Source organism: Jaculus jaculus, chromosome 16 (assembly GCF_020740685.1).
Source record: "Jaculus jaculus isolate mJacJac1 chromosome 16, mJacJac1.mat.Y.cur, whole genome shotgun sequence".
Taxonomy (NCBI): Eukaryota; Metazoa; Chordata; class Mammalia; order Rodentia; family Dipodidae; genus Jaculus; species Jaculus jaculus.
In genome coordinates, this window is record NC_059117.1 from 9,051,631 (window position 1) to 9,071,377 (window position 19,747).

The window sequence follows — 19,747 nt, forward strand, 5'->3', positions numbered from 1 at the left end:
AATTTTAATTTCTGGGAATACTCACTTACATGCCCTAGTGTAGGAGAGGCCTATGTGTTATGGGGGAGTGGTGAAGTCTTTGTGGTTTCCACTTCCAAGACCAGTTAACATCTCTGTGTAGCAGCCACGTGAGGACAGAGGGCGCTTTTATAAGCTTCAGTTCAGTTCCTGACAGGTTAAAGAACGCAGGCTCCCTTATTCAAAGAGGAAGCCTTAGAGGAGGGAAGAGACACCTTGAAAGCTCCTGAGGGAAGAGGACAGTTTCAGAACCCTTAGTCTGGATTTGTACAGACGGGTTAAGAAAAGCCCACAGTTCACATAGCTCAGCATAACCCCCAAGTGATATAGGGCATTGGAGCGCATTTTTAAGTTCTTGGTAAACTCATTAAAGTCACATCTGTAGCCGGTGACAGTTGGGCTGGTTTTTCATAAAATGCAGTAGAATGCAGACAAGGGAACAAGCCAGCTAAAGCCGGCCAGAGGGAGGGACTGCCATTGCATTGCGCAGAGCATGTGGCAAGAGACCCATTGGGGATGGGTCCTAACTTCGGAGCTGCGCAGCTCCAGGAAGGAATCTGAGGGGCTAAGCTCTGTGAAGTCAAGCAGACAGAGAAGTCATGGAGGTGGGCATCCTTGCACCTCTCAAAATCTCGAGTGGACCAGGGTCACTTGGAAACTGTGACAACAAATGTCTTCGTGTCCAGCTAGATTTGGGGCTATGATGTCCTAGACCTTGCCTGGGGGAGAAAAGCCATGTGACTCAACACTGAGAGTTTGGAACAGGAATGAATGGCGGGTCTCCCCGTGGACCTGATTGACTCACATGGAAGAGTGAAGGGTGGGGTGGTCCAATGGCAGGAACAGGAGGAGAAACAGGGTGAAAGGGAGCCCAAGAAGGCAGGCAGTCTCCGTAACGCCTCTACCCGTCATGGCACTGTGTGTGTCAGGTTCAGATAGACTCTGAAATGGCTTCCCCAAGGCTTATATTTTAAAGTTTTACTCTTTTAAATTTAACACCATTTTATGGGAGGACAGGATTTATTTCAGGCTTATGGCGTTGAGGAAAAGCTTTGTCATGGCAGAGGAAGCCTGGCTACTGGCTCAGCAGCAGACCAGGAGTGAGCTAGTTCTGAGTATCTACTGGGCTGGACTAACCAACACCAAGGTCTGCCCTGGCATCACACCTCCTCCAGCGAGACTCTGCCTTCGGGAAGGCTGGAGGCTGCAGCATCTGGGAACTGAGTAGGAGCTCAGCCACAGCACTTGGAGCTAAGGCGGACATCGTACATTGAGCCCGCTACAGAAGTGCTCCCTTTCCTAACCGTGCACAGCAGGAAGGGAAGGAAGTGCGTGCTGCCTGGGCACACAGGGCTCCTCCTCCGCTCCGACACCTGCCCTCCCCCACCTGCCCTCCCCAGTGTTGGCTCTCATCCTCAGCCCTCCCCTCTTTTGCACTGATCACCCCCTCAAGGACACTTTGCTACCCAGCTGTCTCGATTCTAGATAAAGTGTTCATTTCCTTCACGTTTGGAGTTCAAACTGGGACAGCGCTTAGATGAGGACAGGCAGAGAGAGGGAAGGAGCTCACTGAGAAGAGAACACAGGGAAGAAAACAGCAGACTTTTTGCTAAGTTTCTCCTTCATAAGAAAGGAAGTGAATGATTTTTTTTTTTTTTTCTTTTCTTGACTCAGCAAACTGAAGTGTGCTGCCTTTGGGTGGAATAAAGGGTTGAAAATCAGGCTGAATAGGGCCGAGCGATGGCCACTTTAGGCTAGGACGAATGCAGGAGAGAATGGATCTTGGATGGGTGTAACCGTGGCATGTGCCTTTGCTGAAGCTTAAAGCCAGTATGGCCTCTGTGTTAACCATGTGGCTCAGCTTCTCATTTCTGTTGGCTTGGAAGGTCAAACAAGTGCAGCCATTTCTGTACCCTTAACATGAAAGTAGTCCTCCTGCATTGCAGAGGGCCGCCCTCTTTGACTGCATGCCCCGCTTTGGGAGGGATGTATGTGGGGTGGTGAGGGAGGAAGGAGACTCTATTCAACTGACTAGGTAAGTCACACCCAGCCTGGAGATCAGTGGTACGACATGTCACAGGCAGATGATCCTCACATCTTTGAGATCTCATTTGTTTTTTTTGTTGTTGTTGTTCCTTTCCTCAAAACGCCCTTCACCCTTCCATCCCCGCCAGACAGCATAATCCGCAGGCCCCCCCAAACCAGAATATTCCTTGTAGGTTGGTAGGTTGATGCAGACAGCAAGAAGTGTTAGATGGTGGACCAAAGGAGAGCTTCATGCGGTTAAAGGTTTCAAACGATTGGCTTCCATTGAGGTCATGTCACTGTGGCTCAGAAATCAGACTTGAAGTAAAGTTGAAAGTTCTGGAGGCCCTTTCTGCAGCTTGTTTGGGATTGTGGGGCTGGTGGTATCTAAAGGAAATGTGCAGGACTTTACCCTTGGAGCAGGATGGGAGCACAAGGTGACTAGATTTACCCAGAGAGCTCATGAGGAGCAGTCTACAAGTCAAAGGGCAGTACCTCCAAGGCTTGCAGCTCTTCAGTAAGATCAGGAGAAAAGGAAGCATCAGGCAAATGCTAGCTGCCAAAGTCTGAGCCGTATGAAATGGAGAGGAATTAACAAATGTAGGGTTAGGATACAAAAGGTACTGCATTTCTGTGTGGACCATAAACAGAATGGACCGACCCACAGGAGAGTGGTAAGATTGGAAACTCAGACCCATGGGGGAAAAAATGCCATGCCCAGGAGGTTTGAGATATCCATAAAAACAATAAGAATGTGTTGAAGTCTGTAAATGTCCTCCCAGTCACCAGAGCCAGAGCCAGGGAAGAGACAGGTTTAGAATGTGAACATCTGGGAGACAAATTCAATCTCGCCTTTCTATTCTCACCTTTCTTTCCCATTTTTTCTTGTCTTCCCTTCCTTATTTCCTTCCATTTCTTTTCCTTTGTTCATAACTCTCCTTTTTCTCCCTCTTTCTTGACAGAATTAATAGGCCCCGCAGCACCCTTGCTTTTTATAGGGGGCTTAGTGACTTAGGCAGCCAGTCCTGATGATGGGAGCACTGAGTCCCCTTGAACAATCTAGCATACTATTTATTGGGGGGTTTTCTTTTTGAAATATTTGTATTCACTCATTTACAAGGAGATGGAGGGGGAAGGGAGAGAGAGAGCGGGAACCTCGTGGCCTCTAGCCACTGCCAATGAACTCCAGATGTATACGTGCCACTTGGTGCACCTGGCTTGATACGGATGCTAAAGAATTGAACCCAGGCCATCAGGCTCTGTGAGCAAGCACGTTTAACTGCTGAGCCATTTCTCCAGCCCCAGTATATTGTTTTTGAGGGTACCTTTTGATAGCAGTTACTGTTTACCACGGGCATGCCTAGGCTTGGCCTCTCGGAAGAGCTCTTTACTCCAGAGCTGAGCGGCATTGGGTCTGAGACGGTAGACTGAGGGCCAGGAAGGCTTTGCTGGCCGCCTCGCAGAGCCTGCCAGGCCACACAGCTCGGGTCTCGCCAGCCCTGGCAGCTGCTGGGAGGCCCAGTCCCTGTTTTGAGCAGCAGTCGCAATGAGGTGATCTAGTGTCCTATTTTCAGTGGAGAACTAAAGGTCCCCAACTCCTGGCTGTTTTTCTTCATCCATAAGTGCCCTGCTACTCCAAAAATGACCATATCAAATCAACCCGACTCTGGGCTACAATATCTACATGTATTTTCCCATTGTCTGAACCTCCTCACTGCTTTTGCTGTTGTTGTTGAAGTTACCCTTGGATCACACCATAATATCACCCTCATAGAATGGATTTTCCCTTTCCTTTAGGTAGCAAAATTTTTTGCTTAAGAACAAATGCAGAAATAAGATTGTGAGGTGACTAAATTGGGGAAAGAGATAGATGGTATGTTTTTAAAGCAAATATATGCTGTTTTACTAGGATTATTACAAAGGTTTATGTCCAAATAGAGGCACAGAAATCAGATTTTTCCTGTAGGACATGGGCACAGGGCATCACGTGGACATTCCTTCTCTCTCTTAACTATGATGTTACCTGAGTCCATGGCCCTGGGTGCTGGGAGCTGGGCTCATTTTCCTGAGAAATTCTCTGAACTGGGTCTTGTTCCCATCAGCTACTGGCCACATGGAAAGCTAGGTTGTCAGATTTCACTGCTTTTCAGTTATTTACAAAAGTAAGTAGCAATAGAGCGGGCTTATCAGCGAGCAGCGGCGATGTGTTTCGCAGTGCGCGGCTTCCTATCTAACCACAGGCTCTGTGGTCCTTATCTTAGGGCTCCGACTCAGATGGGTTCTTTTCTTCACACTTTTCTAGAAGGAACTTGATACGGCTCTGTTTCTTTTTTCCCACTGAAGGAAGGAAAAAAAAAAAAAAAACCCGCCACACATCGTATGGCTGATTGAAAGCAAATGGCTAACCTTAATATTTTCTTGTCTTTTGGATATGGCATTTCTTGCTTACGTGTGACAAGGGACAAATTTTTCTTGACCTCGACAGTTCTCCTAGTGATTCTATTAGTGACTAGAGCTGTTGATTTTGCCCTAGGAGCTAAAATGAGGCTAATTCAGCCAGCACATCTCCTCTGATACTGCTGGGAAACCAAAGGTTGAAGGCCATGAATAATTTGATGAATTTTGTTCTAACTATGTTTTCAATATTTCATCTTGGCATGGTTAAGAACTTACTTTCTCTTTGTAATTTTTCTAATCCCTCTTGTGATATGTGTAGCACTTTCAAAGTTATGTGCTGTATGATTTACTTATGGTGGTTTCCATAGCTACCTATTACATTTAACCGTATTTAGTGACCACATACATAATGTTCTTGGTACTTTCATGGATGTGGCCAATAATAATCAAACAGCCCAGGAAGAAATTAAATAATTATTCAAGAAAAGGAACTTAAAAATTGGATTATTTCTTAAGAATATCCCTTGCCACCAGACCACAGTTCCAGAGTGGAGGTTCCATTTTGGTTGTGAAAATGGTGATAATGAGGAAGCTGATAATGTGTAGATACTCATGGAGGGCCAGACTAGGCTCTGTGGTCACGTTCCTGTCCTAATGATGTCTGGACAGGCCCCAGAGCCTTTGGTTTGGCGTCGTCTGCTAGAATGGCCCCATTATTTTGGGGGTGGGCAGCTGAGCTAAACGATGGCTCCTCTCTGGTGTCCCACGGAAGCTCCCCGCTCACTCCTGACTTCCCGCCATGGGCTGGCCTCAGCTGTGGAGGTCTGCAAGGAAGCTGCCACTCCTCTCATATTTCCCTTCCCTCCTTATGATTCTGCCTCAGTGGCCTGGGTGGGGACATGGGAAAGGGATGTTTGTGTCGCAGCCTCTGCCGCTCTCTTGCTGGCGGCCTGCCTGGCACGCTGCACGCTTGTGCAGTAAGTGAAGGACCCACTCCCACTGCCCTTGTCCTTGAGACATCTGCTCAGCCCTTTACGTGCCACCTTCTTGCCCAGGCTCCTTCGAGGGTCTCCCGATGGCTGATCCCACAGCCTCTGCCTGCTTCAGGCCGTCACATGCTCGTAGGGGCAGCTCCCCTCGTCACCCTCACATGGGCAGGCAGGCACCAGCCGTGGTTCTCTTGCCACTCACGGCATTCTGGCACTGTGCTCTGGGCCGTCCTAGGCCTGCAGTTTTCCTCTGTCTCCTGCCTCTACCCCACTCCCGCCTTGAGTGGGGTTCTCTTGGAGCCCCACCTAGCTTGCGGGCGGCTGGAGAAGCAGCAGGAGAGGAGGGCGCGCTACGTCCCTACTGGGCAGAATGCCAGCCCCTGGGATTCTTGCTCCCCGGTGGGTCTTGCACTTTTACTGCACCGTGCTAGTGTGTGTGTGTGGGGGGAGGTGAATGCTTGCTGCTGTGTACTGGGGATCCCCTGGGAGCTCTCCTGGCAGTAAGTGCGGCATTCTGCCTTGGCTCCGAGGATGTGCAGGTGTGGAACACAGACTACGATGCTTCTGTGCTGCACTTGCTGGACACTGAGTACACTAAGCATGGACTGCGAAGAATGATGCCGTTTAAGCTCTATGTGATCCTGTGACAAAGGGAAGCCATTATTCCCACCCTACAGAGGTCTCGAAGGGAGGTGGCAGGAGGCTAAATACGGTGCTGTGTTAGTTCATGAACTTCTTCCCAATGGTGCTGAGATTTGAACCCAGCCAGTGCTGACGTTTCACCAGTTGCTTTTCCCGCTCACACTTCCTTTTGTTGACAGCTTCCATACCTACAGACAATAAACCATGATAACTCCCTCCCCTCCCCTGCTTCTCCCTTCACAAATCCACACTCCATATATCCCAGTCTCTCTTTTGTTTTGATGTCATCTTTTCCTCCTATTATGTGGGTGTTGCTAGGCACTGTGAGGTCATGGATATTGAGGCCATTTTCTGTGTGAACGATTGCACTGTAAGCAGTCCTAACCTTCCTCCGGCTCTTCCATTCTTTCTGCCACCTCTTCTGCAATGCACTGTGGACATTTTGACAGCTAAGATTGTGTCTCTGTCCTTTGTCACTTCATTCCTGTATTCGTTCACTCACTGGAGTCCGGGAAGGGTTGGCAGGTAGAGATGGACCATCAGGATTGGAGACCGCCCTGTGCAGAAACACGAAGGTTCATGTCATGGGTGATATGGAGCATGGTGCATGCAGCGATGGGGGCCAAGGAAGAGCTGTCAGAGAATTCATCACGAGGCATTTGTGCTTGAGAGAGATGACCTAGGGATGGTCAATCTTTAGCTTGTGGAGGTGAGATTCATGAACAGATGAAGAAAGTGATGGTGGAGACACTTGGGGAGACTCTCCTAAGGGTCTAGGAGTGAGAAGAACATTGCCTCACAACCAGTGGAACAGGGAGAAGGAGATATTAGTGTGGGCTGTGGCAGATTTGGGGTCACACTGACGCACGCCGACTTGCAGGGGGGAGTAGGCGGAGGAGGGCGTGGGGTAGAAACCACCAGGTGGTGAAGTCGAGGTGGAGACAAGAGGCAGGACCTCAGCTCGCTGCGGGCTTGACGGGGCGTCCCCAGAGCCTGGAGCATGGCGGACCCATGCGGTCTCGGGTCCAGAGTGCAGAAGTCTGGAGGAGGAGAAATACCAAGACTCCTTCAGGAGAGGGTGATGCCCGGCGGCAGAGACGACGGGAAGAACTGCTGTGCGCAGATTGAGCAAAACTGAAGTGCGCAAAACTGGCTGGCTGGTCAGGAGAGCTGATTTGGCTCTCCAAGGATAATTAGGCTTTCTCCCCAAGGAGACGTCGGCCAGCTCCTAGCAAGGATGAACTCTTACTTGGAGGAGGAGCTGCTTGCCGCCAGCCACCTCATCCTGTCCAGCTCTTCTCTTCCTCCTGCACAGCTCCTGCCCTTTCTGTGTATTCTCAGGCCTCAGAGTGGGGGTGACACAGACCAAAGGAACCAAGACAAGTCCCTTGCTGTCATTCTGCAAAGGGCCTTGTGAGCCCATGCAGCAGCAGCTGGCCTGTGAGGTGCCGCGTCAGGTGGCACTGGTGAGGAAGTCGCCGCTGGCTGTGGGCGAGGCAGCACTCCTCCTCCAGTCCTGACCAGACAGACTGCTTTCTGTCTTTCCACCCTGGGAACTGCCTTGTCTAGAGTAGCCAGCCCCTCACTCACCTCTCGTGGGCTGACAGCTTGAAATGCATGCAAATACCATCTGCTTTGGGAAGCAGCGAACCTTTCCCCCTCCAGTTTACTCCAGTTCATTTGTTAAGAATGTTCAAACGCCACGGCCCGGTTTTGAAAGGAGACTCCGCTTTTCTGTAGTAGTCAACAATGCAGCAACTCTAGATTTTATCTGATCCTCCCGGCAGGAGCTGCCCTGCCGAGACCCACGGTGGGTGGAGTTTTTGCCAGCAGCTTGGTCATACACACCTATGGGCTCTTTCTTAACCTAGATGGAGTTGGGTAAAAGCTGTGGGACTTGGCTCTCAAATGTTCCTCTGTGCGTCTGTGCTTGATGCGCAGTAAGATAGCAGTGTGCCCATATGTCCTGGCCTCTGAGCGGAGTTTGGTGAGGGTTATAGACAGCTCTTATTATGTCTCAGAGAATCGTATCAGGAAGGCTAATCTTCTATGCTGAACTATATTGAAAGCTCCTCCTCCTCCAGGTCAAAACTGCAGTTCTCTTATGAATAGGATTTCTTAGTTTTCAGTGCATTGACTGAGTAAATGAGCTTTCGTTGTATTTCTTGAGAAGCAAATACTCTATCCTTACAAAAGACGTTTTGTAATGGGAGTTTTGGGGTTCCTTGCCAATACACCAATATGCCAGTGTACTAACAAATTTAGAGTACCTGGGTTTCTGTCTTGTAAATTTACAGAATAAATCTATACACCAGAGAGAGGGTAAGGCTTAAAGACTTTATTAGACTAAGAGAAGGCAAGAGAAAAGAAGTTTGAGCACACTGCTGCTGCATGGGAGACAGGAGTGGGTAGAGACCCCAAGTGGGAGTGGGGTCACCCACTCATCTAGGCCTAGCTAGACTAAGACGGGGGTGGGGGCTTACCAGAGCAGGGACCTGGGAGTTCCGGAGAGGTGAAAATCCAACCTGAGAGGGCCCTACCTGCCTGGTCAGGGTGTGTTTATGATCTTTCTGTGGTGGGCTTTCTCCTCCCACACAGGGAGTCTGAGAGAGAGAGAGATGATTGGTCTGAGCTGGCTGGATCAAGAAGAGATCAGTACACATGAGTAAGAGGCAAGAAAGAGCTGATTGGTCTGGGCTCAGGGGGCTAGATCAGGAAGTGACCAGTACACACTCCAGTAAGAGGTAAGAGAGAGATGATTGGTCTGGGCTCAGGGGGCTGGATCAGGAAGAGATCAGTACACTTGAGTAAGGGGTGAGAGAGAGCTGATTGGTCTGGGCTCATGGGGCTAGATCAGGAAGTGACCAGTACACACTCCAGTAAGAGGTAAGAGAGAGCTGATTGGTCTGGGCTCAGGGGGCTGGATCAGGAAGTGACCAATACACACTCCAGTAAGAGGTAAGAGAGAGCTGATTGGTCTGCGCTCAGGGGGCTGGATCAGGAAGAGATCAGTACACTTGAGTAAGGGGTGAGAGAGAGCTGAGTGGATGAGGTTTGATCAGCCACTGAATTCTGGTTCTGCTGGAGCAGTCAGGAGGTGTTGCATCTATTTGTTTACACCTAACTAGCTACCTGACTACTTGTTCCTCAGTTTTTCTTTTAATTCCATAGAGTAGGAATCCTTGGTGAGGGTTAGAGATAGCTGTTGTCTTGTGTGTCAGAGAATTGAATCAGGAGAGCTTGAACTGAATGCTGTCTGTGTCCTCATGTCATGCTTGGACTTCATGGGAGCAGTCCAATAGAATTTTCAAGCAAATCTGGAAATTCTGAAATTGCCTTCTGTTCTGCTCTTAGGGAAACCAAGGGCTACAAATGGTTTATCCCAACAGAGCCATTTGCTAGAGGACCCAAAGCTTGGCAGTGTCTTAGCTAGATTTGGACTGGTAATCTGGTGACTGTAGCCCAGAACCAGGACTCAGGGAGTGGCGTGCACTTCTGAGCGTGTGGGGGCTGAAAAGACAGGACCTGCCTATTGTCTTGACACGTGATGGTTTTATGGGTAAGGCTATAGTCTGGTGTTCATCTTTTCAATACACAGCTATTCTGTTTAGCTATAGTTTGAATGTGGTATCTTAACCTTACAGTACCATGCATACATAATCCAACCCTTACTTTTGTCTGGATCTTATCTTGTCTGAATGTTTATGTAGATTTATCCTTTGTTTGGTTTGGCTTCACCTGGGCTGACCTGGAATTCACTATGTAGTCTCAGGGTGGCCTCAAACTCACAGAGATCCTCCTACCTCTGCCTCCAGGGTGCTGGAATTAAATGCCTGCACCACCACACCTGGATTATGTTTTGTTTTTAAAGGCTGGGACAGCAGCAGACACTTTGGTAAATTTTTCTTGATCTCTCCTTTTCTAAATTAGTCTCTTGTCTTGAGCTTGGGAGATGCTGAGCTCTGAGAAAGGTGTTATGTGGATTCTTATGCTGTCAGTCTGGTTTGCAGAAACTGAGTGTACGTGCAGAATCCTGGGAACCTCTTGTTTAGTTAGGCGATTGCAGGAGTCCCTGGCCCCAGAGGCATTGAGGAGCCTTCAGGGCTGGCCAGGGCCTATTCCAGCTCAGCTGCCTACCTGTCATAGTCTGAGCACAACGTTCCATCTCCCAGCAAATCCAGCTCTTTCTCCATTGCCTGAGACAGTTGAGCACAGTCCTGCCATTGTGTCTGAATCACATGGAGCTCTCAGGAGCACAATTGCTATTACAGACTTTGTCCAGAGAAGAGGGGGTGTCAAGACTGTGTGGAAACCCTGACAAAAACATGACACTTCCCCAGCCCAGTTCCTCGCAGCGACTGTCGCAGGACACCCCGTGGGACAGGGCACAGGGTCTGTGCTTCCACTTCAGCTTGTTAGCTACCCCAGGTTGTTTGCTTTCGAGAAGGACTTGAGTAGACAGTGTCTCCCTGTTGCCTACTTGGCAGAAGCAGTTTCCACAGATCCTTAAGACTGCTCAAAGTACCCCAAGGTGGACACTGCACCCCTGCAGTTCCGTGTGCTCTTTCTCCCAATGAGATTGTGCATGAGGAAAACATTCCTAGCTCCGTGACTCGTGACTCCTCCACTCCGCTCTTAAGCTTTTGTAAGCTCAGGGGCACTAATCTGAGACTCTGATATCCCCTAAAATCAAAAACATTTTGAGTACTGATTTGACACCATAAGTGGAAAAACCAAGACCATGAAACCTTTTGTTAAATGGACAAAATTAATTAAAATGTTGTATAAATTGGCATTGAGGCTATGTGAATGAAGTTTATATGAAATACAGGAATTTCCTGTGGACTTGAGACCCATCCCCACAATACCTTATTATATATATGCACATACTCCAAAATCCAAAAACATCTGAAATGTAAACACTTCTGGTCCTAAGCGTTTTCGATGAGGGTTACTCAAGCTGTACCTGTAGGTATTGAGGGCCATCTGATACATACTGCGATCACACACAGCCTTAACAGAGCATCTCCTGTTAGTGAGGTTCAGTAATAGAGAAATGAGGTGCACCCATATTTCTAGAGTTTACTGATAATGGAAGTGAGGTGTCCCATGCATCCTATATTTTATATATTCTCTCTCTCTCTCTCTCTCTCTCTATATATATATATATATATAGAGAGAGAGAGAGATTGAGAGAGAGAGAGAGAGAGAGGGAGGGAGAATATAATACATATACACATTATGGCCAGTTGCCTTTCTTTATTACCTGGATTGAAGCAGAATTTCTAAAAATGACATTCGCCCTGTGTCTCATGGTCAGGGGTTTAGAAATCTCCTACAGGATGAAATGAACATGCGAGTTGGAAGTCGGGTGGAGGTGAAGATATTAGGGCACCACCACTCACTTCCTGTCATTTCCTGTCACTTCCTGTCACTGCCTCTTAGTGCATGGCTGCAGGATAACCTAGCTTGTGTTGACATGGCTCAAGTCATCTAGGATCTTGGATTTATAGGTCACAGGTCTCAGAACTGGCTTTGGATCTTGAGCTGGGGCAAGATGGAAGCAAGAGCCTTGCAGACCGCCAGGGCCATCCACCTATTTAGTTGTGGCAAGTCACCATCTACACTTCAGGAGGGGTGACGCCAAGCAAACCACTGCGACCACATACCCAGGGTTGTGCTGGCTGTGTTTCTCCCAGAAGTGACCACATTTTGGGGTTGCTTCTTTTCAGGAACACTCACTTTCAACAATGCTTCCTGTAGTTTTCTTTGATCAGGTTTACCTTTTGCTTGTTAAGGGAAGGTATGAGCCGTGAGTACTGAAGATGCTCATATACTTCCTTAGAGGACCCTGCAGCTGCACAGGACTTCTGAAACAACACGTGGGTGCTTTTCAGAACGAATCATTGTGAAACGAGTAAGGAAGCCTCACCAGTCCTTCTGTGTTGCCATTTCCAGGAGGAAGATGAAGGCCCGTGCCCCACCGCCTCCTGGAAAGTCTGCTGCCCAGAGTGGACAGAAGACTCCCCACGAGGCTGGTGGCTCACAGCAGAGCCTGGTTCATACGAAGGAGGCCTTACGGAACAGCTCCCTGGACATCACTGTGGTTCTGCCCAGTGGGCTGGAGAAGCAGAGTGCGGTCAGTGGAAGGTAAGAACCCAGTGCCTGAATGGGGGTCCCTGGGCTCCTTCACGTGTGAGGTGGTAGAAGCTTGTGGAGGGTAGGTATGGGCATCTCGAACCTAACTCGACGTTGGATCTGACCCAGGTGAAACTGCCTGGTATGCACGGGACCTAGGGACACCCCAGGAGATCCTGAGCAGCTCGGCATGGAACGAGCATGTGGTAACTGGTCTGGCCAGGCACTCAGTACCTTTAAGGGCGTGAGGACACTAAACCCATCCTGACTGAGACTGGGCTTCGAGAGGCCAGCAGGCGTAGAGCCTCACCTGAACCTCCAAGGAGGTGACCAGTGGCTTCAAAGTCAGCCAAGCCACCCCAGCCTGCCACAGGCAGTCTCAGCTTTAAACTGCCCTGTAGGAGGGCAGCCACCTGAGTGAGCAATTTCAAGGAACCGGTTACATACAAGTTGGCTTATGTGTCGTCAGCAGTCAGCTTTTACGAGAGAGAGCGCTTCAAGCTTAGATTAAGGAATAAAGCTGGACTCGTGCACTTCAGGTTTAAAAGGGTTGATTTTCATGTCCTAACTACCTACAACTTCACCCTTAGCGTACATCTGCCTGTGGGGCACCTGTGCGTGAGGATCACCTTGCTCACAGAGACTCCTCACAGAAGCAAGACAGAGTATCCTATAGCAAGAGCAACGGGGCATTAATTACCACTGGAATTTTATATTTGACACTGATCAAAATATATCATAGTCAGGTGTGGTGGCACACGCCTTTAATCCCAGCACTTGGGAGGCAGAGGTAGGAGGATTGCCATGAGTTCTAGGCCACTCTGAGACTACAGAGAGAATTCCAGGACAGACTGGGGTTAGAGAGAGACCCTGCCTTGAAAAACCAATATATATTTACAGTAGCACAAAATTGTCCAATGAGATATATAGATATATATGACGTATATCACACTGGGACAGTTTTGTGCTACTGTAACTATTTTTACTGAGGAGTTCAATAACTGGGCATATTATAATTTGATCATAATCCCCTCCTGTTACTCTCTTTTGTCCCCGTCCCCCACACCTGTTCCACTGAGCCCCTCTCCCCTTTCCAAGCAGCCCCTGTTCTATTTTGATGTCTCATTTATTTCCCCTCCTCTATACTCTGTTAAATTGTTGATTAACTTAATATCATGCAGGCCTTATGGGGGTAACAACCTCTACTTTGAGATTTTTAAAAAATTTTTCTTTGTTTATTTGAGAGTGACGGGGTGGGGGGGAATATGGGCGTGCCAAGGCCTCCAGCCACAGCAAACGAACTCCAGACGCGTGCGCCCCCTTGTGCATCTGGCTGACGTGGGTGCTGGGGAATCGAGCCCCGAACCGGGGTCCTTAGGCTTCACAGGCAAGTGCTTAACCGCTAAGCCATCTCTCCAGCTCTACTTTGAGATCTTGAATGCATCAGTCAGTTCGTGTATACAAGATAGCTCCCCAAGTCCTCCTTTCTACCTGTGGCTCTTTGGCCCTCTCTGTCCCCTTCTGCAAGTTCTCCGAGCCCTGGAGGATGTGAGGGGCGTCGCGTCCAGCACTGGGCTCTCAGCAGCGTCTTGCTTTCCGCACGTTGAGGAGGTTTTCAAACCTCCTCACGACTGGCTGCCACACACGCAGAGAAGCTCGTCTTTCCACAATCTCCTCTGGGCCCTGCCGGGTGTCGCGGGACCGATGTGCCATGTGCTGCCAGCTGCTGGACTGTCACCGCTCCTCTTCACCTTAGGAGTCTCGTGTTTTTCTGGGATTCACCACGATTTGTAATTTTCTATACCTGAAAGTGAGGGTAGCCCTAATAGCCCTGTGGTCATAAACATAGCCGTACATGGAGCAGTTTGATGAGCACTTGTATCCATTTAGCCAAAGAGCAGTGGTAGCTTCTCCACTATGACCTTCGACCTTTGACCCTCTAAGCCATAAACTTTGAGTTGGTTAACAGTACTAGGCCTGGGTCTCTCCCACCGCCACACGAGGTATGCAGTTCGGAGTAAGACTAGCCACTGCTTCACCAGTAGACACTACTGTAACATTGCTGCTGCTGCTATCTCAATCCATAATGAAATGTTAACAACAAAGAAGTCAGGCGTGGTGGCACACGCCTTTAATCCCAACTTTTGGTAGGCACAGGTAGGAGGATCACTGTGAGTTCAAGGCCATCCTGAGACTACATAGTGAATTCTAGGTCAGCTTGGGCTAGAGTGAGACCCTACCTTGAAAAAACAGTAATAGTAATAATAATAATAATAATAATAATAATAATAACAGTGAAAAATGTGAATGTTTGCACATTTTATTGCAATTTTTTTTGTTTTTTTTTTTTCAAGGTAGGATCACTCTAGCCCAAGCTAACCTAGAATTCATTATGTCATCTCAGGGTGGCCTCAATATCATGGTGATCCTCCTACTTCTGCCTCCTGAGTGCTGGGATTAAAGGCATGCGCCACCACACCTGGCTATTTATTGCAATCTTTTATAGTATGGTGGGGTGATCAATTATAGAAATTTACAGGTAAATTAAAAAAAGACAAACTTTCACATATAAAAATACATTGTGTACCTGGTGGAAGTATTATTTCTAAGAAATACAGGAAAATAAAAATGTTTAAGTTTTAAAGAGCGGTTTGGTAAGAATCACTAAAGTAGAGAATGGAGGAAAACACTGCACTCTGGCTGTTTCTGTTATCAGGGATACATTTGAGATAATAATGAAAGAATTTTATAATTGTATTTTATTTATTGTAAGGTGCCAGCATTTGACTATTACCAAAATTTACCCATTCTATTGTGTTTATTAGATTAATTAACACACAATTAAATCTCAAAGAGATTTTTTTTCTTATTTTTTTTGTGTTGTTTGGCACATGTGTTAAACAGAGTGCTTTACCACTGAGCTCTAAGTAATAGTTCAATGTCAAGGGTATAGACAGGATTTCAAAATTATTTTATGGGATATATGAACAAAATCTTGGGAAAAACTGATCCTGTTCTTGGTCAGAACTGAAACTGCTACATGACAGGATATGATGTTTTTGGCTGTGCTAGGTGAGATTGCACTGCTTTTGAATGTGGTGTCACCTGATTGGGTCAGGAGTAGCTTCTCTAGGGTCCTCCTTGCGCCATTGTCAAAAGCGCCGGAAGGTACTCACACTGGCACTGGTGAGTAGGGTCTGAAGATGCCTTGCGGCATTTCTCAAGGCCCAGCACAACTTTGCGGGCCAACAAGTCAAGATATCAGAGTCCTGTGTGCTGCTTTCTTTACAGGATGGGCTTCATTGGTAAGTACATGTTTCCCACCAGTTTAAAAATGACTTTAGAATATGCATGGACTTTTACCATTATTGTGTTTGCCATTCTTACATTTTGACCCAATTTCTAGTTACTGTTTTGTTTTTTTTTAAATAAAATCACACTGTAGATCATGCCTTGATATGGTAATACATGGGTCTGCTTATGAAAACATATGAGAAAAATAGAATTACTTCCTGGAAAGTAAACATATTGCTTTAAAAAATGCTTTCAAAGTGAACACATTCTCCTTATTATACCTTTAGGTATTTTTCTTCCCTGTAAAGCAGAAGATAACACTGTGCAGTTTTCTAAATATTTGGTAAGACTAGTAAACTTTGTAAATGATTAGAAGTTAGTTTCTGTTTCTTTCTTTTTATAAGTTTTATTTATTTATTTTTATTTGAGACAGAGAGAAAGGGAGACAGAGAGAGAAATAGAGAAAGAAAGAGGGAGAGAATGGGTACACCAGGGACTGTAGTCACTACAAACGAATTCCAGACACATGTGCCACCTTGTGCATCTGGCTGACATGGGACATGGAGAATTGAACCTGGGTCCTTAGGCTTCACAGGAAAGCACCTTTACCATTAAGTCATCACCCCAGCTTTTTTTTATTAAGTAGAAACTTTATATGGACACATCATGTGTTGGTACCATCATTTCCCTCCTCCCTGCCCCCATTCCACAAAGGGTCCTCCTCAGTGGGATTGCTGGCATTCACCGTGGGGTTTTGGGTTAGGAGTTGTGAAAGCAGCAGTCATGGGGGCCAGAATCTCTGGAAATTCCCTCCCACCCTGTGGCTCTTAAAATCTTTCCACCCCCTCTTCCACCATGCCGAGTGTGTTGTAAGTCTGCTTTAGTGCTGAGCTCTCAGCAGCTTGTGGATCTCTGCTTTGGTCATTTTGAGTCTCCTCAGTGTCTGTCTCCGTCACTCTGGCGCTGGTTGTCAGGCTCGCCAGGGAAGCAGCGCTCTTGCTCGTCTCTCCAGTTCCTCTGTAGTTGCACCCAGACCCCAGCTGATGTGTGAGGGGTGGTTCATCTTCTGCCAGGCGACCAGCTATCTTTTCTTGTCCTGTTGATGTTGTTCCTTATTCTTGCTGCCTCTGAGAAAGAGAAAGAGATTAGCCAATGGAGAGTGAGCTCAGCATAGGTTAAAGGGGTTAAGCATTGTTAATTTAGGGAGATTTTGAAGGATGTAGCTTCTCTTTTCGCCAAAAACTAGGGGGAGCTTCTTCTTGGAGCCCATAATCCTGGTCTCCTTAGGATTCTGACTTTTTCCCAGTTCCAGCTGTGGGTTCCTTTCCCCTGAGTGGATCTCTTAGCCAGTCAGAAAGCCATTAGATACCCACCTAGGCTGGGTGCCACCAATGTACTGGTATGTATGTCTTGTCAGGCTGGCTCCTTTCACACAGCAGTTTCTCTTGCTTGCTCACATTGTTGGCTATTTTCCCCCAGCAGCTCACATAGTACCTTCTCACACTATATAGACAGCCTAATCCATACACTTCCTTGAATACAAGAGCCTCCTAAGGAAAACATCCTAGGGATCGGATGCTTATGATCCCATTGTGCACAATAGTTGTTTGAAAAACATTTGAGTTTAAGTTTGAAAAGAAAGGCCAGGGAATTAGGACTCTCCTAACTAAGGAGGGTGGCTGGCCAGGCCTTTCGCTATTATGCTACCAGTCCCTGGTTGGCAACTGGAAGGAGCCCAGTGGTCCCATTATTTCAGGTGGAAAAGAAGTGATTGAAAGACTGTCCTCCTCCTCAGAGAACTTCACAAATGGTTCTAGGCAGCGAGTGCTGGGCTGTCATTTGGTATAGAAATGAATCACATCCACGTGTTTCACATAGGCAAGGTGCTGGTGGCAGAGAGAATCATGTTCTTTTTAGAATAGAAGGACTCTTTCTCCAGTGTTAAGTCCTGTGATATCCCACAATAGACCCAGTCACACTTGTGCAGGGAATTTTGGTTTTGAGCCTTGCTGAGCAGAAAAGGACTCTCAAAGCAGTAGTCACTGAGCTTCTGAGAGACGCCATAAAAAAAACATTGTGATGTATAGAATGGAAGTACCACATCCAAGCTTTAGGATTTTTAATTTTAAAAATACTTATTTACTCATTTGCAAGAAGAGAGAGGTAGAGAGACAGAAAGAGAATGGGTGTGCCAGGGCCTTCAGCTGCTACAAATAACTCCAGATGCATGGGCCACTTTGTGCATGTGGCGTTAGGTGAGTACTGGGGAATTGAACCTGGGTAATTAAACTTTGCAAGCAAGTGCTTTAACCACTGAGCAATATCTCCAGCTACCCCTTTTTAATATTTTCTGTCAAAATGTTACATGATTAAGAAGCAGGCTAGAAATTTTAAAGTGTTTGCTCTCTGAAAGCAAGGCATGGTTTTACTGCTTTGGCATTTGCAGAAGGTTCTCTGGTGCTGACAGTGACCAAATTCAAATCCTAGTGAGGAGCAGCCTCACTGGGCAGGATCTTGATAGGTTAATAAATATTAAGACATGGGTGTGTCTGCTGAGCTAAATATATGCTGATTACTGAGTCTGATGGGGCACCGGGAAGAGGTCATCTCAGCAGTAGAAGAAATGCCTCATTTATTGAGTGACCAACATAGGAGTGGGCAGCTCTGTACAGGGAGGGGAGGTAGATGAGCCTCCTCCATAAAAGGCAAGTTCCAAGGAAGCGTGCTTCAGAGTAATGATTTCATCCAAGCAGATGGAACAATAGATGGACATTTAAAGTAATGTTCGAAATTTAGGATACTTTCTAAGACAACATGAACAGGTGCCTTTAAGAGTAAATCGGGCTGTATCCAGGTGTGCCAGGTTAAACTGCCTCATCTTGTGAGTGAGGATCATGTGAAGACACCCTTCTTCCCCATAACTGTTGGGGTTCAAAGCAGAGGCTCTGAGACCATGCCCTTGCTTGGGACGGCGAGTTGTTGGTGGATTCGTGGCTGTGCGGCGTCAGGAAAGGAGGGAGTGGAGCCAGGGCCTGGACAACAGCAGCAGCCCAACTGCTGGGAAGGGAAGCAGGCGGTCCCTGCGAAGCAGCCTGGGTGCCAAGAGGCTGCCTCCAACACTTCTCTGCTGAGGTGCCCTCAGGTGGATGGGCATTAATGAAACTTGGGGCAGATTCGGGAGGGAACAGGCTTTTGGAAGACAGGTCTGCTGGTGGAAGCTGCTGCCTGTCTGAGAAGCAGCGCCGTGACCTGTGCTGGGTCACTGGCGCAGGCAGGCAGAGGAATAGGGACTTAGGAGACCCGGTGCAGACTAGCAAGAAAAGGGCAGAAAGGGAACCGGGTTTGAGTGGAGAAGCAGGGCGGGGGTGGAAGGAAATGGCAGGAATGAGTGTGATGACGCAGGATGACAAGATGAGCGGCAGGAAGTGTGTGTGGCAGGACAGGCAGGAAGTGCCCGAGATAGGAGGGCCGGTGATACCCCTTGCTCCTTGTTTCAGAAAGAAGCTGGCAGGAGACCATGAGGTGTGTGGAGGGCATTCACACCCATTCCTTGGGAGCAGGACTGTACTGCCATGAGAGGGCCTTGCGAGACCTGTGGTGGTTTGAGCTGGTGCTCGGGGAAGGACCCAGGTTGCCTAGATCTGCCCTTGAGTGAGGCCTGTGAAGACTTGGCATTTGGCCGGGTGGGGGCGGGGCAGGGAGTATGCAGAGCCCTCTCTTAATAATCTAACAGTAACCTAGACACAGAAAGTTCTAGACTTTTAAGAAAGGTAACCTCCAAGACACAAATCAAAGACGATGAAGCCAGAATTAAGAAAGGGCACATGTTACTGTGGTCATCAAAGGAATTGAACCTGTCCATACTGGTTCACATGACCCATCCCAGGGTGTCACTTTTGGGTAGTATAACCATTAGGTTTTCCTGCATTCCCAGCATCATTTCACCTCCTCTCCTCAAGCCTGAAGGACTCCAGCCAGTATGCTCTTTCCGACGGTTTTCAAGTTTAAATGGCTTTAAGAAGGCAGGCAACATCACCTCTCATGGAAGAGGTGTTGCCAGACCTTGCCTAGGTGAGCTGCAGCTCCATGGCTCTGAGGGGTCACGTCTTTGGGAATTTATTCTCTTCTGGCTGTCTTCCAAGTATTAGTCAACTAGTATACAGGCTTCCAGGGGACCGGATTCTTGATGTAGAACTCAGCCTCAAACCTGGAATTTCCACCCCTGGCCAACAGACTTGTCCAGC

At 47.7% G+C, this 19,747-nt stretch overlaps 1 protein-coding gene across 2 annotated transcripts in view; it reads left to right on the forward strand.

Annotated features, from left to right (window-relative positions):
• Cobl (cordon-bleu WH2 repeat protein) overlaps positions 1 to 19,747 on the forward strand; it is a 229,437-nt gene that overhangs the window by 55,952 nt on the left and 153,738 nt on the right. For both annotated transcript variants that reach the window (XM_045136083.1, XM_045136084.1), the window contains exon 2: positions 12,030 to 12,221. In XM_045136083.1, the coding sequence (XP_044992018.1) occupies positions 12,030 to 12,221 (192 nt within the window). The remainder of the gene's footprint in view (positions 1 to 12,029; positions 12,222 to 19,747) is intronic.